This window comes from Mustelus asterias, unplaced genomic scaffold (genome assembly GCF_964213995.1).
Source record: "Mustelus asterias unplaced genomic scaffold, sMusAst1.hap1.1 HAP1_SCAFFOLD_745, whole genome shotgun sequence".
Lineage (NCBI taxonomy): Eukaryota > Metazoa > Chordata > Chondrichthyes > Carcharhiniformes > Triakidae > Mustelus > Mustelus asterias.
Window position 1 is genome coordinate 100,017 of NW_027590694.1, and position 24,946 is coordinate 124,962.

The 24,946-nt window shown below is 45.3% G+C and overlaps 1 protein-coding gene across 6 annotated transcripts in view; it reads right to left on the minus strand.

Annotated features, from left to right (window-relative positions):
* Positions 1-24,946, minus strand: part of arid4b (AT-rich interaction domain 4B) — a 166,339-nt gene that overhangs the window by 61,149 nt on the left and 80,244 nt on the right. For all 6 annotated transcript variants that reach the window (XM_078205420.1, XM_078205422.1, XM_078205419.1 and 3 more), the window contains 5 exons: positions 23,790-23,866; positions 21,639-21,769; positions 19,804-19,876; positions 19,471-19,565; positions 11,632-11,729 (listed from right to left, as the gene is read on the minus strand). In XM_078205420.1, coding sequence (XP_078061546.1) covers positions 11,632-11,729; positions 19,471-19,565; positions 19,804-19,876; positions 21,639-21,769; positions 23,790-23,866 — 474 coding nt within the window. The remainder of the gene's footprint in view (positions 1-11,631; positions 11,730-19,470; positions 19,566-19,803; positions 19,877-21,638; positions 21,770-23,789; positions 23,867-24,946) is intronic.

Genomic DNA, 24,946 nt, shown 5'->3' on the forward strand with positions numbered 1-24,946 from the left:
TACTTGTATTCTTTGCTGTTCGGTGGCTGTTCCAATGGGTGGCACGACGGTTAGCACTGCTGCCTCTCAGCGCCATGGACTCCCGCCACACAGCGCCATAGATTCCTGGCTCGGGTCACTGTCAAACTATTTCCTTTCACCACTCTCTTAGGCGATCATTCTCAGAAGAATATCAGTCCTTGTTCCTCACGGTAATTTTCTGGTGTTGAGCTGGTTGTCAGAAGGATAAGCAAGTCCTCTTGGCCGGCACAGTGGCCCAGTGGTTAGCATCACTGCCTCTCTGCGCCAGGGATCTGGGTTCGATTCCCGGCTTGGGTCACTCTCTGCGGGGAACCTGCACGTTTTCCCCGTGTCTGCGTGGGTTTCCTCCGGGTATTCCAGTTTCCTCCCACAGTCCGAAAGACGTGCTGGTTAGGTGAATTGGCCATGCTAAATTCTCCCTCCGTGTATTGGCCATGCTAAATTCTCCCTCACTGTACCCGAACAGGCGTCGGAGTGTGGTGACTAGGGGGTTTTCACAGTAACTTCATTGCAGTGTTAATGTAAGCCTGCTTGTGACACTAATAAACAAACTTTAAGAAGGTAAGCAGCATTCCTGTATTTGTCTTCTTTTTGTCTTGCTTGCAATATACTGTAGTGTGTGGGTGAATGCTAAAGGAGTGCATTTCAGAACATAACAGGATATGTATGAAGGGTTAGTAAGGTGTGCATATAAGAAACACTTGGCCACAAACCCTTGTGGACCATGTGACAGCTGGGTGAGGGTCAAGTACCAGGTGCAGTTATCCATCCAATGATGAAGTTGGGTGCAGTTGGCTCCTGCAGAAGGCACTATGTCTGACACACAGCCCAGTGCTGACTGGAAAGGCAAACTTATGCATGGAGGCAGAGGGCATAACTGAGGTACTACAGAGGTACTTTACCAAGGAAGATGCTACCAAAGATGTAGCAAAAGATATTGGAGGGAGTTGAGACACTGTTTGGACTCAGACTTGATAAAAAGGATATATTAGAAAGACTAGCTGTATTTAAAAAGTTTGTAAATCGCCAGGAAGAGATCAGATGCACCTGGCAATACTGATAGAAGTAGGGGTAGAAATTGCAGTGACATTGGCTATAATCTTCTAAACCTCTTAGATACAGGGTGGTGTCAGATGACTGGAGAACAGTAGATGTTAAATTCTCGTTCAAAGAAGGGTGTAAGGATAAACCCACAACCCATTAACTTCACTCACGGCAAAGCTTTTAGAAACAATAACCTGGGATCAAATCAACAAAACTACCCCTTGGATAACGAGGAGTTGATGAACGAAAACCAGCATGGATTTGTGAAGAGAAAATCATGTTAATTCATTTGATGAAGTGGTTTGACGGGGCAGAGTGGTTTGACGGGGCAATTCCGTTGATGTGGTGCAGATGGATATTAAAAGACCTTTGATAAAGTGCCACATAACAGGCTTGTCAGTGAAGTCAAAGTGTATGGAATAACAATGGTAAATAGATATGAAGTTGGCTGAGTGACAAGAAACAGAGAGCAATGGTGAATTGTGGACTGGGGGAAGATATAGTTTCCCAAGGGTTGGTATTAGGACCATTTTTTTCTTGATCTATATTACTTGGATGTACAGCACAAAATATCAAGCTTTTCAGATGATACAAAACTTGGAAGTACTGTGAGGAAGAGAGCGATAGACTTCTGGAGGACATGGACTGACAAGGGAGAAGATTGAGAGAAGACACTGTCAAGGAAAGGATACAATTCTATAAAGGGGTTGCACATATACTTGGGGGTATAGCTGCACAAATGGTTGAAAGTGGCAGAGCAGGTTGAGAAAGCAGCAAGGCATTTGGAATCCTGGGCTTTTTAAAATCAAGGCAGAGAGTACAAAAGCAAGGATGTTATGGTGAACCTTTATAAAATACTGTTTCGGTCTCAAATAGAGTATTGTGCCCAATTTAGGGCACCACATTTTAGAACGGTAATGAAGGCTTTGGATTAAGTCCATTAGAGATCCAGGAGAATGGTTCCAGGAACAAGGGGCTTCAGTTACATGGATGGAAGAGGTTGAGACTGCTTGCCTTATAATTGATAAAGGTGTTCAAAATCATGAGGCAGCTGGGCAAAGTACAGAGGGAGAAGCTGTTCGAATTGGCAGAAGGCTCGAGAGCCAGAAGACATCGAATTGGAATCATAGAATCCCGACAGTGCAGAAAGAAGCCATTCGGCCCATCGAGTCTGCACCGACCACAATCCCATCCAGGCCCTATCCCCATAACCTTACCTATTTACCCTACTAACTCCCTGACACTAAGGAGCAATTTAACATGGCCAACCAACCTAACCCACACATCTTTGGACTGTGGGAGGAAACTGGAGCACCCGGAGGAAACCCATGCAGACACGGGGAGAACGTGCAAACGCCACGCAGACAGTGACCCAAGCCGGGAATTGAACCTGGGTCCCTGGCGCTGTGAGGCAGCAGCGCTAACCACTCTGCCACCGTGCCGCCCTCTTAAAGGTGATTGGCAAAAGAGTAGACATGAAGAAAACCTTTTTTCTGCAGCAAGTGGTCAGTATCCAAAATTACTGCCTGAGAGTGTGGTGGAGGCAGATTCAATTGTGGACTTCAAAAGGGAATTGGATAATTATCTGAAGATAAAAATTTGCAAGGCTCCAGGGAAACAGCGAACAAGCTGGACTACAGAGAGCTGGCACAGACACAATGGGCCAAATGGCCTCCTGTGCTGCAACCATTCTGTGATGATACAGACAGTATCTTTAGAGTAACCCAGAAAGGAATTACACCAATAAACAGCTCTGTGTTATTACAGACAACATCTCTCGAGGGGGTAACCCAGAAAGGGAATTCACCAGGAAACAGCTTAGTGTTGACGCAGACAGCATCTCTCGAGAGGGCAACCCTGAAAAAGATTACACCAATAAACAGCTTTATGTTAATAAAGACAATATCTCAAGAGTGACAAAGGAAGGGATTACACCAGCAAAGAGCTCGGTGTTAATATGGACAGATCTTGAGTGCAACACAGAAAGGGATTACTTCAGTAAACTGTGCTGTATTAATACAGACAGTAGCTTGGTTGTATTCTGCAGAGCTAAAAATATTCTGAAGTTACTCAAAGCGGCAGTGGGACCAACACAAATTCAAACCACTCATCTTTCTTAACAGAAGCATCACGTTGAACAAATCCTTAGTGTTTTTCTTCCTTAGTTTTGGTTCATAATGTATTTCATTACAGAATTATACAGCACATTCACCCCATTATGCCAGTGCCTCCTATTTGAAAGAGCTATCCAATTAATTCCACTCCCCTGCTGTTTTCCTTAAAGTTCAAGCAAAGATTCCCTTGTCAAGTATTTATCCAATTCCCTTTTTAAAGTACTCTGCTTCCACCACCCTTTCTGGCAGTGCATTTCAAATCATAACAACTTATCTCCCCTACTTATTTTGCCAATAGTTTAACTCTGTCTCCAGTGGACACTGAGCCTCCCGTCAGTGGAAACTCCTCATTTACTCCATCAAAACCATTTCTAATTCTGAAAACCTCTATTGCATCCTACCTTACTGATACAAAAAACCTTTTTCAAAGCTCTGGCTGCTTCTAATCATCAATATCCAAAGGCAGAACTCTTCGATCCGGGAGTAAGTCCCGTGATGGGGGTGGGAATGGGAAATGTTTTTTACTGTGGACACTGGCTGAACACCACGTCATATCTTCCAGCCCTGATGTAATTAATTATACATCTGGGTCTTCCCCCAATGCAGGTTTGATAGCTAACATCCCGTCGTCATACCCAGGAACCATATTTAAAAAGCGCCCAGACATCCTCAATGTCAGACCAAAAACAAAAAAGTGTTTGCAAGGTTATCTGCCAGAAATTTAATGATGCCTGCCTGTACATCCTTCTGGATAATGTCGAGGCGCGCAGGAATGTACTGTGCCCGCCTGATGGGAGAAGGCGTTCAAGCTGCGAGTGCCACCAGTGTGCAGTGGGTGCATAAGAGGTCAGCAGCATAGTGCACAAGATGAACCACCTTTTTCTCCCTGCCAGGGCAAGTCCCATTACATTGTTGCATAAACCACAAAGATGTGACGGTCCAAGGTCCAGTGGCAACGGCATGTCCTGCCTCACATCCCACTTTAGTGCATCCATGCTGCCGTGGAGAGGGCACTGTGCATCCTTCACCCGTCAGCAGACATGGAACTGCATGGGTGGTGGCGGTGGAAGGGTTGTGTGTGTGTGTGTGTGTGTGTGTGTGTGTGTGTGTGTGTGTGTGTGTGTGAGAGAGACCTGGAACAAAAGTGGGCTCTCTGATATGGGGAGGCTTGATAAATGAACCAATTTCCACTACTCCAATCCATGCAACTCCTCTGCAGCATGCTGCTGTGTTTGAACAGGTAAAGATCAGACACAACCAAAGAGAGTGCAAGAAGATGGGGCTGCGGGAAGCAGCCATTTCTCAGGTCTCTCAGAGTTTGAGGAGCTCGGAGTGGAACGGGATCGATCCATTGGTGATAGGGAGCTCAGACCTGGGTGTTCACCTGATAAGTATTCATCCATTCAATGCACACCTGAGGATGGAATGAAACACTGAACAGGCTGGAACTCTTTTCTCCAGAAAAGAGAAGGCTGAGGGAGGCCCGAATAGTCACTCATAATCTTGAATAGGTTGCAGGCTGAAGAAATTACTGCTGAGGAGAGAGTGATTACTGCCTTTGATATCAAGACATCAACTGACTGAATGTGGCATCAGCGAACTCCAGAAAAATGAAGTTAATGGGAACCAACTCTCCACTGGTTGGACTCCTATCTGGCAAAAAGGAAGATGGTTGTGATAATTGGAGGTCAATCATCTCAATCCCAGTACATTGCTGCAGGAGTTCCTCAGAGTAGAGTCCTAGACCCAACCATCTTTAGCTGCCTAATCAATGACCTTCCCTCCATCGTAAGGTTAGAAATGGGGATGCTTGCTGACGACTGCACATTTCGCAACTCCTCAGATACGAAGCAGTCTATGTCTACATGCAGCAAGATTTGGACAATATTCAGTCTTGGGCTGATAAGTGGCAAGTAACATTCATGCCACACAATGGCCAGGCAATTACCATCTCCAACAAGAGAGAATCCGCCCATCTCCCACTGACATTCAATAGCATTACCATTATTGAACATCCTTGCAGGGGGAGGGGACAACTTGTCATATGTCCTTCCAAATCTAAGACCCCCGCCACCTAGAAGGGCAAAGCAGCAGGCGCACAGGAACACCAGCACCTGCAAGCCACACATCATCCTGATTCGGAATGATACTGCCGTTCCTTCGCTGTTGCTGGTTAAAAGTCCTGAAACTCTATTCTAAGCAGCATCGTGGATGTACCTACACAACATGAACTGCAGCAGTTCAAGAATGCACCTTCTTGGGACAGTTAGATTTGATTTGATTTATTATCATGTGTATTAGTATATAGTGATAAGTATTGTTTCTTGCATGCTATACAGACAAAGCATACTGTTCACAGAGAAGGAAAATTAGTGGTACAGTCATAGCTAGGGTGTATAAAAATATCAACTTAATGTGACGTAGGTCCATTCAAAAGTCTGATGGCAGCAGGGAAGAAGCTGTTCTTGAGTCGGTTGGTACGTGACCTCAGACTTTTGTATCTTTTTCCCGACAAAAGAAGGTGGAAGAGAGAATGTCCGGGGTGCGTGGGGTCCTTAATTACGCTGGCTGCTTTGCCGAGGCAGCGGGAAGTGTAGACAGAGTCAATGGACGGGAAGCCGATTTGCGTGATGGACTAGGCTTCATTCACGACCCTTTGGTTGGGATTGGGGTGCCAGTGATGTTCACAACCGGTGAAAAGAATTTTACAAAAATGTCTGTTCCAACCTATCTGCAACCTGAGTTTCCCCAGAAAGATGAAGGAGGGAAGCTTAACTTGCAGCAATTACTAAACTGAGGGGAGGATTGGAAGGATGTGCTACTGAAGAATTAAAAAGATAAGATTTATATTTTAGATTGGCTATAAAAAAGGATTTATCTCTTGAGGAACAGAAGTAAAAAGCAGAGAAGTTTTGTTAGACATGTCAAAGCTTGAAGACGCCACATTTGGAATGCTGTGAACAGTTCTGGTTTCCAGATTTTAAAAAGGATTTAGAGGCCATAGAGAAGGTGCAAAAAAGATTTGCCAGGAGAATACTGGAACTGAGAGATTCTAACCATCAGGAAAGATTGGATGAGCTGGGGAAGGACTGACTGAAAAGTGATCCAATAGAGATTTTTGAAACTGTGGAAGCATTTGCTAGGATAGACATACAGAGCAGCCTGTAGTGGAGTGAATTCCAAATCAGGGGTATGAATACAAGACAATCATTAATAAACCCCATGAGGAATTCAGCAGAAACTTCTTTACCCGGGTAGTGATTATAATATAGAACTCACCATCTCAAGGAGTAGTTGAAGTGAATAGCTAGATGCATTTAAGGGGATGCTCGATAAACATATCAGGGAGAAAGTAATAGAGGGCATGCTGATAGGATGAGATGAAATAGAATTGGAGAAGCCTTCAGTGGGGCACAGACATTGGCATAGGTGTGTGATTGAGGCTTGGGGGCGGACAAATCTTTTGTGCGTTTGCAAACAGTGTGCTCGACATTCTCTCTTCCACTTTCTTCCTTTGGGAAAAACATACAAAAGTCTGAGGACACGTACCAACCGACTCAAGAACAGATTCTTTCCTGCTGCCGTCAGACTTTTGAATGGACCCACCTTGCATTAAGTTGATCTTTCTTTACACCCTAGCTATGACTGTAACACTACATTCTGCACCCTCCCCTTTCCTTCTCTGTGAACGGTATGCTTTGTCTGTATAGTGCACAAGAAACAATACTTTTCACTGTATACTAATACATGTGACAATAATAAATCAAATCAAATCAGAGTTACACCAGATATCACAATAGAGCCTGCAGAATGCCCGGCTGCTGATTAGAAAACATATTTCCAATTTTGGAGGCAAGGTGGGATATTTTTCAAATTATTTGATGTTAGATTAAAGATTGTGGACTGGATTCTCACTCCCAGCTGGGGAATGCAGAGGTGGGAGTGTTGCTATAATGAGACTCAGCAGACACTCAGTCTTCTGATGTTCCGATTTTGACTTCTGCAGTCATTCTCCATTTGAGTAATACTCTATATTTTTATTCTTCCTGCCAAAGTGAACAACTTTTCATTTCCCTCATTACACGCCATCTGCCACACAGCATTTGCACGTTCAGGCACTGGAGACGTTTCCTGTTCACAAAGGTATCTGGTTGATGAGTTGGTGCCGTTGTGGCCACGTGGCTGCAATAGATAGCCCCCTGCACCTGAGGCAATCCTGCTAATAGTGCTGAGTCTGTGGCCCTCTGTGTCCCATTTGCCACATCAATCAGGAAGTCAATGTGTTCCCCGATCAAGCAAAGAGGGCATCAGTAACTGCCTTGATGGAGCTGTGCAGGGCCAACTGTTAAGATTCCACAGAGGTCTCCTGCTGATCCCTGGAAAGAGATGGCTGCAGAAAATTTCGGAGCCATGGTAACATTGAGAGCCACTGACAGGACATGAGAATCAGCAGACTGTGGTTTGTGGTGTTGTCACCATGCCACACACGTCAGTGATCAATTCCTTGCTTAACCTGAGCCACCCTTTTGCATTGGTTCACAGTCATATTGAAATAGGACTCCAGTCAGTAGGCCCTTACCCTCAGGTAAAACCTGGTTGTCCTCCTCTTCATCCCTGGTGCGTGCTGTGCTGCCTCTACCTCCTGGCCTGATGCCCCTCTCTGTGGCATCACATTGGTCAGGCTCACTTGCCCCAATGGCACAAATGTGTAAAGGTACTTTCCTCATTTTGCCTCTTTCATAGAATCCCGACAGTACAGAAGGAGGCTATTCGGCCCATCGAGTCTGTACCAACCCCAATCGGACCCTGGCCCTATCCCCAGAACCCCACATATTTACCCTGCTAATCCCCCTGACACTAGGGTCAAATTAGCATGCCCAATCAACATAATCCGCACATCTTTGGTAGGAAACCCGAGCACCCGGAGGAAACCCACGCAGACACGGAGAGAACGTGCAAACCCGACACAGACAGTGACCCGAGGCCGGAATAGAACCTGGGACCCTTGTGCTGTGAGGCAGCAGTGCTAACCACTGTGCCATCGTGCAGCCCACTTGGGCAGAATGCTCACTGCTCCCTTCTCTGACACACTCTCCTTCTTACCATCTAGATGCCCGAGTCATGAGGGGCAGAAGCCTTTGCCCTTCCAAAGCCACTGGTCCCATCCTCCAGCTCCCTGGGTGTCAGCCACACACCTGTGATTGAACTGTGTGAACTCCTGTGCCAGTTGGTGAAACTATCTAACACTATCCACAAGGGTTCCCCAGGGCTGCAGAGAACTTTGGCAAGCTAAGGCCTTCTCCCTCTTTAAACGTGCAGGCTGCCTCCATAAACTGTGCACCTACAAACTGCTCCCCCTTCCCGCTCCAGTAACAACGGTGGGTGCCAGATTCAGGACGACAGTCGGAGTAAAAATCCAATCTGTCATTACAGTGTGTGTAGTCAGCTCGATGAAGAACATAATTGCAGCAAAACATTTTTCACAAATGATCAATTTTCTTTGGCTTCTTTCATCAACGGCTTTTCTTATTGTCCATTCTAGATTTCTGAATTTCCTGACTGACATCTTTTTATTTCTAAATAAAAGCAAATTACTGCGGAAGCTGGAATCTGAAACCAAGAGAGAAAATGCTGGAAAATCTCAACAGGTCTGGCAGCATCTGTAAGGAGAGGAAAGAGCTGACGTTTCGAGTCCAGCTTTGACAAAGGGTCGCCTGGACTCGAAACATCAGGCTCTTTTATGCTGCCAGACCTGCTGAGATTTTCCAGCATTTTCTCTTTTTATTTCTATGTTGCTGAATTAAGAGTGTCAAGTTAAGCAAGTACGACCAAAGTACAGCTCAGTAATTCACGCAAGTACACAGCATGCCTAGAATGTGAGGGACAGGGGGGGGCGGGGGGGGTTACCATTGACCAGAAACTGAACTGGGTTAATCATATAAATACTGAAGCTACCAGAGCAGGTCAGAGACTCGGAATCCTGTGGCTGGAACTCACCCCCTGACTCCCCAAAGCCTGTCCACCATCTACAAGGCATAAGTCAGGAGTGTGATGGAATACTCCCCACTTGTTTGAATGAATGCATCTTCAACAACACCATCCAGGACAAAGCAGAACGCTTGACTGTCAACTCACCCACAAACATTCACTCACTCCACCACTGATGCACAGTGGCAGCAGTGTGCACCCATCTACAAGACACAATGCTGGAAATCACCACGACTCCTGTGACAGGACCTTTCAAACCCAGAATCGCTACTGGACAAGAGTAGCAGATACGTGGTAACACCACCACCTGCAAGTTCCCCTCCAAGCCACTCACCACCCTGACTTGGAAATACATGACCATTCCTTCACTGTTGCTGGGTCAAAATCCTGGAACTCCCTCGCAGCACTGTATCCCAACATGGACTGCAGCGGTTCAAGAAGGCAACTCATCACCACCTTCTCAAAGACAATCAGAGATGGGCAATAAATGCTGACCTAACCAGCCATGCCCACATCCCATGAATAAATTAAAATATTTACAGTTCATACTGCTTTCACATTGCTGTCAGAGATCCAAGGTGGTGAGTCAGATAATGCAAAGGACAGGACTGTTCTCTATTGTACATGATTACTGCTTAAATTGAGTAGTGCCCTCATAGAGACACCAAATTCAATTCTCATTCAACGTGCAGATGCAGGCCAGAGTCTTTACAGGTCATTTGGCCATGAAATGCAGCTTTGGAATATACTCTTCACTTCAGTGTTAGCAGTGAAGGTTAAAATCACCTAACATTTTAAGGCTGCACTCATCTTCAACCCATTGTGAACATTGTACAGAAGTAAGAGTGGGCCATTCAACCCAACATCATTATTCCCAGAGTCACGGCCGCTATACTTTTTAAATAATAAGTTACCACCTTTTCTCCCATGTCCCTCTATACTCTCATTTCCAGCTCCTATTGCCATTTGGAGCAGTATGTTCCACATTAACACACTCACTTCCATTAAGACATTTATCTTGGATGCAGCTTTAACTAAGTTATAAGTCCTGTCCCCTTCTTCTGATCCCCCTACTGATGTACAACCATTCACTATCCCAATTATTTTCAAAGATCTTTATAAGAGCTCTGACTTCTTTTCCTGCTACCAGATCTTTCTGTCCCCCTCTCACCCATTGGACCCCACCAATCTCCAGTGAATACCACCAAAGTGTACCTTGTTTTAGCTCAGCACCTTAATCAGTATCAACTGGGTGAATCAGTGGCTTTCTCCAAGTCCCGGTACAAAACAAACAGGTTGTGTCATGACTCTCAGAAGGAAGGCATTATATTCAACACATTGTGACCAGTTCATAGAATTTATATTCAAAATGTGTACAGAATACATTAAAAGTTCCTCAATAGACAACTGTGGCATACAGAATTTATTTCATCCACCTGACAGCACAGAACAATGTTACCAGTTATATTATGTCCCGAATAATCTTCCAATAAATTCTGCATTCACAGTCGGGAGGTTCTGTAACAAAGCTTTTGGAAGAAATGAAATGCCTAATTATATAAAAGTGCTGACACTACAGAGAAAGTCTAGATGTAAAAGGAAGATTTGCATTTATGTAGTGCCTTCCAAGGCCCAAATATATCCCAAAGTGATTCAGCCAATGAGGTACTTTAGAAGTGTAGTCACTATTAATCTAAGAAATGCAGCAAGCAGTATAGATACAGCAAAGCCCCAGAAGAATACTGTGATAATGACCAGGTAAGCTCTTTTTTTGATGTCAGTTGAGAGATAAATGTTGGTCAGGGGACAGAAGAGACCTTGCCCATTCCTCTTTGAAATAGTGGGTGTAGGATCTTTTCCATACAGCCAAGAAGGTCAGTTTAATTCCTCATCCAAAAGACATCACCTCTGACAGTGCAATGTTTATTTATTTAGTTTAAAGTTTATTTATTAGTGTCACAAGTAGGCTTACAGTAACACTGCAATGAAGTTACTATGAAATTCCCCTATTCACCACACTCCGGCGACTGTTGGGGTCAATGTACTTAACCCGTATGTCTTTCATACTGTGGGAGGAAACTGGAGCACCCAGAAGCCCATGTAGACACGGGGAGAATGTGCAAACTCCACACAGAGAGTGACCCAAGCCGGGATTTGAACCCAGGTTCCTGGCGCTGTGAGGCAGCAGTGCTAACCGCTGTGCCGCCCGACTCCCTCAGTAATGGCACTTGCAGAGTCAACCTGGTTTTATGTACTCCAGTTTCTGCATTAGGATTTAAAACAATGGCCTCCCAACTCAAAGGCAGCAGTACGATCAACAGCATTGCAGCTGGCATCAGGAATGCATGGTACATTTGTCAAGCTGCACATGTAGGCTGTACAGTGCAATACTTTCTTATGCATACTGTGGCAAAACAAAATACATTAATATGTCCAGCAAAATGTAACTAAACAAGGAACTTACTTCCTGTAGGCACATTTCACATTGTAACCCGCTGCAGAGTTCATCACAGGGATTCCTAGATCCTGATAGACCTGTTTCCACACAGCACCGCTTTCAATCTGTGGGCAGAAAGGCAGATGATGAGTAACATCAACTTGTGTCAAAAGAGAAAACACAACTATTATCAAAAGAACTTGGACAAAACGAACCGCTGCACAACTGACGCTACCCCAAAAATAAAAACAAAAAATGCTGGGACCACTCAAGTTTCAATAAGATCCCCCTTCATCCTTCTAAGCTCCAACGAGTACAGACCCAGAGTCCTCAACCGCTCCCCGAAGGAGGAGATTAGGACAGGTGACCAAGTGTGGTCAAAGAGGTAGATTTTCAAGAAAGTCTTAAAGGAGGAGAGAGAGAGAGTGTGTGATTAGGGAGGGAATTCCAGAGCTTAGACCCTAGGCAACTGAAGACATGGGTTACAATGGAAGCTGAAACACAGTCATGGCTGGATTTCATTCACTTTAGTTTTGATATATGGGTTCTGACACTGACAAGGCAGGGTCTGTCCCCTGAAGCAATTAGTGTCCATTAACAAACATTAATGTTGAGACTTATTAAAATCTTACTCATATTGGTCTTGATGCAGAAATCAAGATTAAATTGTGGGCTAAGCCCTCCACCCCCCTGGCCACTCCCTACTTTTTTTTTCGCCACACTGATCATGAAATGCTGAAGCCCTCATTCACGCCTTGGGTCACCTCTAGCCTTGTTTATTCCAATGGACTCCTGGCTACTTCATATCTTACATTGCAGTTCAACCAAAACTATGCAGACCATATCCCAGCTAGATCACGCTCATCCCATCATAGAATCCCTACAGTACAGAAGGTGGCCATTTGGCCCACTGACCCTGTACTGACAACAATTCTACCCAGGCCCTATCCCCATAACCCTAGGTATTTACCCTGCTGATCCCCCTGATACTAAGGGGCAATTTAGCATGGCCAATCAACTGAACCTACATGTCTTTTGGACTGTGGGAGGAAACCGGAACACCCAGAGGAAACCCACACAGACACAGGGAGAACGTGCAAACTCCACACACAGTGACCCGAGGCTGGAATCGAACCCGGATCCCTAGCAGTGCCACCATAATCCTTCTGCTTAATGACCTATGTTAGCTTTCGAGTCGGCAACAGCTCCATTTTCAAATTCTAATCACAATATTCAAAAAGCTTCATGATCTCACTCCTCTCTATCTCTGTAACCTCCTTCAGCCCTACAACATTTGAAATCTTTGCACCTTCCAGTTCTGGCCACTTCCTTCACACCATCATTGGCAGTCATGACTTCACCTACCTATACCCCAAGCTCTGGAATTCCTTTGCAAAACCCCACTGCTCCATGAAGGTTATTTTAAAGTTTATTTACATGCCACAAGTAGGCTTACATTAACAGTGCAATGAAGTTACTGTGAAAATCCCCTAGTCGCCACACTGTGGCACCTGTTCGGGTACACTGAGGGAGAATTTTGCATGGCCCGTGCACCTAACCAGCACGTCTTTCAGACTGTGGGGGGAAACCCATGCAGAATGGGGAGAATGTGCAGACTCCACACAGACAGTGACACAAGCCGGGAATCGAACCCGGGTCCCTGGAGCTGTGAGGCAGCAGTGCGAACCACTGTGCCACCCCCAAAAGGTGTTTCTTACAACTAAAGAACTTTGACCAAGCTTTGGTTACCCATCCTAAAATCTCCTTACATGATTTGGTGTCAATGTTTGCCCACAAACATCCACGTGAAACATTCTGGGATGTTTTCCCATAATTTAGTGACGAGGAAATGCCAGAACGGACTGCAAACGATACGATTCCATCAGACTACTAACAGGATAGATGCAAAATACTGTGGATGCTGGAATCTGAAAAAAAAAAACCCCCAGAAAATGCTGGAAATTCTCAGCAGGTCTGACAGCATCTGTGGAGAGAGAATAGAGCCAACATTTCGAGTCAGGGTGCCCTTTGTTTGATGAAGGGTCATCCTGACTCGAAACGTTGGTTCTATTTTCTCTGCACAGATGCTGTCAGACCTGGTTACAAGCCAGGTGCAACACCTCTCATTATAAACTTCAGAGAAAATCGAATTTGATCATTTTTATTAAAATCACCTCAAACAAATTGAAAAAGTTTCCCAGGCAAGTAAACAGGTACTCTAAATATTTAGAACATGTGCTCGGAGTTTCAGAGCGGCTAGGGTTGAAGTTGAAAGTAGCTCAGTAGGATCCTTTCCATCTCAGCAAGGGCAGCTATTAACTAACTGGCTCTGGAAATGCTTGGATTTTTGCCACTTGTGATGGTGGTACAGGCCAGAAACTCACTGGTTTCACAAGGACATCAGTTTTACCCTTAGTTTAAAAATATCCAGCTCATGAGTAGCACAGCACGCTGCTCATTTGATGTGGAGCACCTCTGAGTCATACAAAAACAGCTCTGTCCCCTTCTGATATCGCCCTCCAGTGATATCCCAACCACTCTCTCAAGGACTGAGGCGGCACGGCGGAACAGTGGTTAGCACTGCTGCCTCACAGTGCCAGGGACCCAGGTTCAATTCCTGGCTTGGGTCACTGTCTGTGAGGAGTCTGCACTTTCTCCCCGCGTGTGCGTGGATTTCCTCCGGGTGCTCCGGTTTCCTCCCATAGTCCAAAGATGTGCAGGTTAGGCTGATTGGCCATGTTAAATTGTCCATTAGTATCAAGGGGACCAGCTGGGGTAAACACATGGGGTTGTGGGGATAGGGCCAGGATGGGATTGTGGTCAGTGCAGACTCGATGGGTTGAATGGCCTCCTTCTGCACTGTCGGGATTCGATGATTCTATGACAGGGCTGTTACAATTCAGGTTTCTCACACACAACATAAACACCAGTTTCCAAAACCAAACCGGCAGACGCTTGCACAATGTAACCTGGGATCGTGAGCCTGAGCAAAGGATAAACAACTTATATTTCTCTAGCACCTTAACATAATGAAGGGTACCAAGGTACTATTTCCCAGCAGCATTGTAAAGTATGACATCCCAGCCACATAGGGAGATATTAGGTAAGATGACCAAAGGTTTGCTCAAAAAAAGTAGGTTGTAAAAATGTCTTCAAGGACATTAAAGAACAAGGTAGAGAAGCAGAGAGATATAAGGATTGAATTCGAGTTTAGGAACAAGACAATTAAAGGAGCAGCCACCAACAGTGATGCAATTAAAATTGGGGATGCATAAGAGGCACTAACTAGATGAATGGAGGAGATTAGAGAGATAGGGAGGGACAAGGACTTGGAGGTATTGAAAAGAAGCATCAGAATTTTTGAATCAAGACGCTGCTTGACTTGGAGCTAGAGCAGGTCAGAGTGTGGGATGACTGCGGAAGGGAATCTGTAATCAGAGTTCTGGATTTCCTTAAGTTTACAAAGGGTAAAATGTGGGAAACCCATTAGCAGAGCATTTGTCATTTAATTTCAAATCCATTTATTTTCTCTGGCACATGTGGTAAGATGGTAGCATGTTGGTAATATCACTAATATTGGCAAGCAATCCAGAGGCCAGGGCTATTTTTTCTATTCATTCGTGGGACATGGGCATCGCTGGCTGGCCAGCATTTATTGCCCATCCCCAGTTGCCCTTGAGAAGGTGGTGGTGAGCTGCCTTCTTGAATTGCTGCAGTCCATGCTATGTGGGTTGATCCACAATGCCGTTAGGGAGGGAATTCCAGGATTTTGACCCAGCGACTGCAAAGGAACGGTGATATATTTCCAAGTTAGGATGGTGAGTGGCTTGGAGGGGAGCTTGCAGGTGGTGGTGTTCCCATGTATCTGCTGCCCTTGTCCTTCTAGATAGAAGTGGCCGCGAGTTTGGAAGGTGCTGTCTAAGGATCTTTGGTGAGTTGCTGCAGTGCATCTTGTAGATAGTACACACTGCTGCTACTGAGCGTCGGTGGTGGAGGGAGTGGATGTTTGTAGATGTGGTGCCAATCAAGTGGGCTGCTTTGTCCTGGATGGTGTCAAGCTTCTTGAGTGTTGTTGGAGCTGCATCCATCCAGGCGAGTGGGGAGTATTCCATCACACTCCTGACTTGTGCCTTGTAGATGGTGGATAGGCTTTGGGGAGTCAGGGAGTGAATTACAGGGAGTGTTCATGTGGCAAGTCCAGTTGAGTTTCTGGTCAATGGTAACCCCAAGGATGTTGACAGTGGGGGATTCAGTGATGGCAACACCATTGAATGTCATGGGGCAGTGGTTAGAGTGTCTCTTATTGGTGATGGTCATTGCCTGACATTTGTGTGGTGTGAATGTTACTTGCCACTTGTCAGCCCAAGCCTGGATATTGTCCAGATCTTGTTGCATTCGAACATGGACTGCTTCAGTATTTGAGGAGTCGCGAATGGTGCGGAACATTGTGCAATCATCGGCGAACATCCCCACTTCTGTCCTCATGACAGAGGGAAGGTCATTGATGAAGCAGCTGAAGATGGTTGGGCCGAGGACACTACCCTGAGGGACTCCTGCAGAGATGTACTGGAGCTGAGATGACTGACCCTCCACAACCACAACCATCTTCCTATGTACCAGGTATGACTCCAACAAGCGGAGAGTTTGCCCCCTGATTCCCATTGATTCCATTTTGCTAGGGCTCCTTGACGCCACACTCGGTCAATTGTAGCCTTGATGTCAAGGGCTGTCACTCTCAACTCACCTCTGGAATTCAGCTCTTTTGTCCATGTTTGAACCAAGGCTGTAATGAGGTCAGGAGCTGAGTAACCCGAGTGAGAAGGTTATTGCTGAGCAGGTGCTGCTTAACAGCACTGTTGATGACTCCTTCGATCACTTTACTGATGATCGAGAGTAGACTGATTGGGCGGTAATTGGCCGGGTTGGATTTGTCCTGCATTTTGTGTACAGAACATACTTGAGCAATTTCCCACATTGTCGGGTAGATGCCAGAGTTGTAACTGTACATGAAGAGTTTGGCTAGGAGAGCGGCAAGTTCTGGAGAACAAGTCTTCAGTACTATTGCCAGAATGTTATCAGGGCCCACTGCCTTTGCAGTATCTAGTGCCTCCAACCTTTTCTTGATATCGCGTAGAGTGAATCAAATTGGCTGGAGACTGGCGTCTGAGATGCTGGGGACCGCTGGAGGAGGCCGAGATGGATCATCCACTCAACACTTCTGGCTGAAGATTGCTGCAAAGCCTTACCTTTTGCACTGATGTGCTGGGCTCCTCCATCATGGAGGATGGGGATATTTGTGAAGCCTCCTCCTCCAGTGAGTTGTCTAATTGTCCACCACCATTCACGACTGTATGTGGCAGGACGGCAGAGCTTAGATCTGATCCATTGGTTGTGGGATCGCTTCGCTTTGTCTATCACTTGCTGTTTAGCATGCAAATAGTCCTGTTTGGTAGCTTTACCAGGTTGAGGCCTCATTTCTAGCTATGCCTGGTGCTGCTCCCGGCATGCCCTCCTGCACTCTCCATTGAACCAGGGCTGATCCCCTGGCTTGATGGTAATGGTTGAGTGGGGGATATGCTGGACCATGAGGTTGCAGATTGTGCTGGAGTACAATTCCGCTGCTGTAAATTCTCTGGGAAAATGGATTCAAATCTCACCAATTTGAATCTGATCAAATTGGAATTTAACTAATAAAACCTGGAATATAAAGCTAGTCTCAGTAATTCTGACCATGACAACTATCATCGATTATCGTAAAAACCCATCTGGTTCTCTAATGTCCTTTAGGGAAGGAAATCTGCCCTCCTCTGGCCTACACGTGACTCCAGAGCCACAACAATGTGGTGGACTCTTAATTGCCCTCTGAAATAGACTAACAAGTCACTTAGTTCAAGGGCAACTGGGGTGGGCAACAAATGCTGGTCTTGCCATCACTGCCGTCATCCCATATAAGAATAATGATTAAAACCAGTCTTGCCATACGCTACTGCAACAAGCTAAACAGGTTCCTGCACAGAGTCATTCACAGCATCAAAACAATAGCAAATTGCTGAAGTCAGTGAGTAATGTAACAGTTTCCAGGCAGTTCATGGAAGGATGCATCATGGTTCAAACATGGGCGAAAGAGCTGAATTCCATAGGTGAGGTGAGAGTGACAACCCTTGACATCAAGGAGCCCGAGCAAAACTGGAATCAGGGGGCAAACTCTCCGCTGGTTGTAGTCATACCTAGTACATATGAAGATGATTGTGGAGGGTCAGTCATCCCAGCTATAGGACATCTCTGCAGGAGTCCCTCAGGATAGTGTCCTAGGCACCAGTTGTAGTCCTTTGACTGGCCATAGGACAGCCAAACATTTTTCAGAAAGGGAGCAACCATTCCAACTATTCCCAGGATTTTGTTGTGAGCTGTACCTCACCTCCCTGTAAGTCACAGCTATTTAAGAAACCTAACAAGCTGCTGCATTGATATTGATGGATGTTGATATCCATAAAACTTTGAAGAGCAGGGTCGCCTTGGAGAAGGCAAATCTGTCAGACAGTCAGTTTATCCAAACAATGGACAAGAAGTTCCATCAAGTGTGCTGCTGATGTTTGACTAGCACAGTCTGTTATCCCCTGTAATAACCTGCACTTAAATAACGCCTTTAGTTTCGGAAACACACCCCTTGGAGGGATAATCAAATAAATAAAATAAATACACCAAGCCAAAGGGGGAAATATCAGGAGGGCCAATCAACAATTGGACAGAGCGATGAGTTTTAAGGAAGGTCATAAAGGAGGAGAGGCTGTTTGAAAGGTAGAAGTGTTTAGGGAAGGAATTCAAGAGTAAAAGCCTGGTGAATAAAGGCAAGGTCAGAGACAGATAGAGAAGAGGCCAGAACCAAGAGAATAGAGTGTGTTGGGGGTGTGGGGAAGGGAGGGAGAAAGGTACGGGAAGAGGTTAAAGAGAGGGCTGTAAGAAGTTACAGAAATAGAGAATGTGGTAGGGACTGGAGGAGGTTACAGGGATAGGGAGGATTGGAGGAAGTTATGGGGAGCGTGGTAAGGGCTGGAGAAGCTGAGAGAGAGGTGGTTAAGGAGCATGGTCAGGGCTGGAGGAAGTTACATAGAGAGGGAAGTTTGTTGGGGCTACAGGAGGTTAGACCTAGGGAGTGTCTTGGTGATGGAGATGGTTATCGAAAGGAGGAGGATTGTGCGGGCTGGAAGAGCTGAGGGGGGAGATCTGTCGGAGGTTAGAGATAGGGAAAATTGAAGGGCTGGAGGAGATTAAAAAGATAGGGCAGATTGTAGGGCTGGAGCAGGTTATAGAGAAGGGAAGGATTGTAGGATGTTCCAGAGATAAGGAAGGGTAAATGGAGGAGGTTACAGAGATAGGGAGGGGCAAAGTCATGAAAGGATGAAAAGTATGAGTGTTTTGAGGTATTTGGAAGCAATGTAGGTCAGCCAGGGTCATGATAGGAAAGCAGGACTTGGTGTAGGATGGATATGAATAACAGAGTTTTGGAGGAATTATGTTTACAGGATGGAGGATGGAAGATCATTCAGGAAAGCAGTGGAGTGGTCAGGTTTGGAGATGACAACAATACTTCATGCTGAAGGATTTGGAACCTTTCAAAATTGTCAGATTTACAAACACCTTGCCAAAAACAAATCCAAGAATATGAGCACTCTTTATCCGAATCAGGGAATGATGGCACTGAACTGTGTCGGCATTAACTGAGCAGGAATCCTTTCAATCAGTCATTCTCCCTGGCTAAGCTTCTGCTACAAGGAAAGGAGAATCTACATTTCACATTCCATGAAATTATGCTTGCTCTCCTGTTGATGATCTCTCTCTAGAGAATAATTTAAACCAAATACTCACACTATCAAATCCTCCCAATTCATGTACAAGTCTATACAGCTTGAATAAATTCAAATCTCTGTAACCAAGCACAGGACGTTTGTTGATTGGGGTACCTGCAGGAAAACAATATAGGCAGACAACATAAAAACTCTTTTCATGAAAAATTAACAACCAAAATTTGTTCAGTCAATCCTTCAAAGATTAACTCAAAGAAATTAAAATGAGTGAACTAGTGGTTCGACATCTCTTCATTTCTGTCACCCTCTCCACATTCCCACCAATCCCCCCTCCAGTCCCACAGACACTCGTACTCATCACAGTCACTACTAACCTTACAAATAAGACCCTTACCTCGATCCTCCATGAACTTGTACAGTTGTTGCAGGAAATTCTCCCTTTCCTCTGGAAATGGTTCCACCTCTTCCTAAAGATTTTGGATGTGGAATGGGGGAAAAGTTAAAATTTTGAAGTTTATTTCATTAGTCACAAGTAGGCTGACATTAACACCGCAATGAAGTTTTACTGTGAAATTCCCCTAGTCGCCACACTCCGGCGCCTGTTCGGGTACACTGAGGAGGGTAAAAACGTACAAACATTTGCTTCTGCGATTCTGTAACAGCATACCTGACTCCAGAAACAAACACTGCCTTACACAGGGGCATTAAGGACACTGTCCTGCTGACAGTCAAAATTACAAATTTAATTTCTACTGAAGTTCTTCAGTGGTTAGCACTGCTGCCTCACAGCGTAAGGAACCCGGGTTCAATTCCAGCCTCGAAACAAGGTCTGTGTGGAGTTTGCACATTCACTACGTGTTTGTGTGGGTTTCCTCCGGGCGCTCCGGTTTCCTCCCACAGTTCAAAGATGTGTAGGGGAGGTGGATTGGCCGTGCTAAATTGCCCCTTAGTGTTTCAAAACGTGTAGGTTAGGTGGATTAGCCATAGTAGAGGGAAAGTGTAGCATGGCCAATGCACCCTAACCAGCACGTCTTTCAGACTGTGATAGGAAACCGGAGCACCCGGAGAAAACCCACACAGACACGGGGAGAACGTGCAGACTCTGCACAGACAGTGAGCCAAGCCGAGAATTGAACCCAGGTCCCTGGCGCTGTGAGGCAGCAGTGCCACCATGCCTTCAGTTTAATCACAAGAATTGTTAATCATTTTGAGCAAACTTCCAAGGGCAGTAAGGATATGGACAACAAACATTACCTTGCTAACAATGAAAGAAAAAGTAAAAGGTAATAAAATGCAGTGAAAATTCAATTCCACTCCATGACTGAGTCTGCAATTTCTAGCTAATCGAAGGACAAATAAACCAAATGGAGCAGATTAGGCATTGTGAACTGCCAACACATCATGCTGCTTTATATCAGCATTTTATAACTCTTATTCTTTTGTGAACCTATACTCAGCAATAGGTGGCAACTGACACGTCTGTGTTACTCAAATCCTGTCAACCTCCACCCACTCCTGGCTATGGCTCTTCCCCGCCACTCATTCCCTCGTGGTTAGAGCAGTGTTACTCCTGACACCACTCCCACACAATCCTTCCCGAGTATGATTGTGTTCTCTTCCCCTGCACGAGTTAGCCACCTCCACAGACACACCCCTGGCTGTGGCTGTGCTCTCCACGCCCTCCTGGTTAGGTTGGGCCGAATGGCCTGTTTCTGTGCTGTAGCATAAGAACTGTATTCACTGCTGGCAGCTGCTGTGGATGTCACTCCAGCTGACATCACCCAATAGTTTGGGAGTCATACAAATGCAGTGGGAACCAGGCCAAATTGGAAATCCGAACGGCAGAAAGGGTTCTGTGAATTAACCTGAAAGAGTAGGAGGGAAAACAATTCGCCGATAGTTAAAAGCAAATTACTGCGGATGCTGGAATCTGAAACCAAAAGAGAAAATGCTGGAAAATCTCAGCAGGCCTGGCAGCATCTGTAAGGAGAGAAAAATGCTGACATTTCGAGTCCAGATGACCCTTTATCACTCGACATCTCTCTCCAGCAACACTCTCTCAAAGCTGTCCCTGCCCCAGCTTTGACTAAGGGTCATCTGGACTCGAAATGTTAGCTCTTTTCTCTCCTTACAGATGCTGCCAGACCTGCTGAGATTTTCCAGCACTTTCTCTTTTGGTCACCGATAGTTAACAAACTACCCAATCCCTGTTCAAAACACAATTCTCACCTCCTCCTCGCTGGTCTCCTCTTCTTCATCATGCCCTTCTTCATCACTGCTTGAGCTCTCTTCCTTCAGCTCAGTCTTCCAGTTATTGGGGATGGCTCCGCTCCTCAAGAACTCTAAAGCCTGATCCAAAGCTGAAAATCCCACCCAAAATATACATTTTACTGACAGTCACATTTTAAAACAATTTGCTGTGTAAATCAGTTATCGTAAAAGGAGCCACTTAAATGGAGGGGACAGAGGTGGAGAACACAATTCGTTTAAACACTCGCTAAAGTGTTCCCTCATATTTTGGACAAGCTTCCTGCTGATCTTGGTCAGTGTTAGGAAATTAAACAGTACGTGTTGCTCACTCAGTGTCACTCACTCCAAGTCGGATCAAGAATACAGAATCAAACTTGTGATTTGAAATGTACTGCCTGAAAAAGAGTTGATTCAACAGTACAGATACAAGGGGTGGAATTTTCCTGTCCCGCCCGCCATGGGAATCGTAGCGGGCGGGGGCGGACCATGCAAAGGTATCTTGACCTTGGATAGGAACTTCCGGACTTGGCGGCGAGCGCAGCCGGAAAATCCCACCCAACGTCTCAAAACCAGTAAGCGCGGGACCGAACCGGTGTCGGATTTCTGATCTTGCCAGTTTTTTGTTTCAGGACACTAGGTGGGGTTAAGGGTAACTTGGACCACGGGAAAAGGCTGGCGTGCAAAGCCAGTAACCCGTCTGGCACGTCACTACACTGTGTAGCACTGAACCGAATTGTCCCAGTACGTCATTTTACTCATTAAAATTTACGCATGGCAGCTTATAAAATGTCCGGATAGTGGATCTGAGACTCTGTACCTGTAATTGTCAAAGGGTTTAAATAAAGGCCCGCAGGGCTATGGGGAAAGAGCCAGCTAAGTGGTACTAGTTGGATAGTTCTTTTAAGGAGCTGGCAGAAGCACAATGGGCCGAATGAATGACAGACTTGCATTGAAATAGTGCTTTTCATGAGGAGCAGACTGGTGCTTTGCAGCCAGTAAAGTGAAGTGACTGTTTAATACAGGAAATGAAGCAGCTAATTTGCACTCAGCAAATACGATAATGAGCAGATCATTTTTTTTGTGATATCGATTGAGGAATAACTCCTCTTTAGAATCGTGTCTTAGGATTCTTCATATCCACCTGAGCAGGCAGGTGGAGCCTCAGTTTAATGTCTCATCCAGTGTCTTTCTGTACTTTATTATTCTACCAAAAGCTGTTCAACGTAAATTACTGATAAATTCTGCATTCAGCGCTCACTAGATTTTTCCATCAACTCTTTTCATTCCTATCAGCACTTTCTGTAATGCAGCAACATCACTGATAAAGTGTTCACCCACAACGCCACTGAAAAGAGGAACAGGTGGAACCTCTCCAGAGATCCTGCCAAAGTGCTTCAACACTTTTACCCTTTCTCAGGACGCGGATGTCGCTGGCAAGGCCAGCATCTGTTGCCCATCCCTAACCGGCCTTGAGAAAGTGATGGTGAGCCACCTTCTTGAATTGAGTGGCGTGATCAATCACTTCAGAGGGCAGTTTAGAGACAACCACATTGCTGTGGCCCTGGAGTCACATGTAGGCTAGACCAGGTAAAGGCGGCAGATTTCCTTCCCCAAAGGACATTAGTGAACCAGATGGGTTTTCAAGACAGATTTTTCTCACAATTGATATTAGTTTCATGGTCACCATTACTGAGACTAGTTTTCAGTTCCAGGTTAACGAATTGAATTTAAATTCCATCAGCTGCCGTGTGGGATTTGAACCTGTGCCTCTAGGGCTTAAACCTGGGCCTCTGGATAACTAGTCCATGCCATTATATCATAATAACCTTCATAATTGTTAGGCATGATGAATAAGATTTACAGAGTCAAGAAGAGTAGATGGGATTAAGATATAGATTAGCAACGATCTCATTGAAAGGCGAACAGACTGGAGGGGCTGAATGGCCTACACATATTCCTATGTTCCTGAAAATGTGTCCATGCCAAATCATAATTCATAATTTGCAGATTGTCTGTATTTCCAATAAGGTTTAATCCCCAGTGACTTTCTACACCAGAACAACGTGCATGATGGCGAACTCTCATGTTTTTGCCTGTTGTTTCAGTATAATGAAGTAAAATCCATTTTACCTTCCTTCATTGCAGCATCATACTTGGAGGCCATCTCGCTGTTAAATTCTGCTATGTCCTTCCTGGGTACAGCCACACTGCAACAAATCAGTCACAGCACTGATGTTAGGGGAGCAGAACCAGAGATGCAGGCACAAGGTCAGCACCATTCCATACATGCTGACGCACTCACTGGCTCCAAACCAAATGCCACTTGAACCCCCAGCTAATGCTTTACAGAATGAAATGGAATCTATTAACGTGGCTGTTTTGCATCAACTCTCCCATCAACTGGAGGCCAAAACTGGAGCCATGAATACAAACATGGTCACTAAGAAATCCAACATGGAATCCAGGTGAAATTTATTCAGATAATAAAATAAAAAGTTTATTTATTAGTCACAAGTAGGTTTACATTAACACTGCAATGAAGTTACTGTGAAAATCCCCTAGTCGCCACACTCCGGCGCCGGTTCGGGTACACTGAGGGGCAATTTAGCATGGCCAATGCACCTAACCTGCACATCTTTGGACTGTGGGAGGAAACCGGAGCACCCGGAGGAAACCCACGCAGACACCAGGGGAACGTGCAGACTCCACACAGACAGTGACCCGAGCCGGGAATCGAACCCGGGTCCCTGGCGCTGTGAGGCAGCAGTGCTAACCACTGTGCCACCGTGCCGCTCCATGGTGAGAAAAAGAAGTAGCTGAAGAAAATAACAAACATGTATTCCATGGAAAACTAGACAGATACATGAGAAAAAATAGATACATGAGAAGGGAACAGAAGAATATGTTACTAGTGAGATGAAGAGTGGTGGAAAGAGGCCCAGTTGCAACATAAAGATTGGTATTTCTGTAAAACTACATTCTGTGGATTGGCCAGGAACATAGTTTTAACCCACTTTCCCTTTTTTCCTTCCACAGCGGGTCATTCCCTGTGTCAGATGATCGCACAAAGCAACTAGATAACAGACGGCTGACAATACTGTAGAATGGGATGGCCTAGGCACAAGCCTCTCCTTTGTTCATATTTCAGCATTAGAATGGGGTGGCCTAAACACAAATCTCTTCATGGTTCAACTTCCAGCATTGGGTTCCAGAAAGGAGCTTAATCCAACCATGTGTCAGGCTTCCGACAACAGAGGCAGCGATGTATTGATGTGCCGGAGACGGCA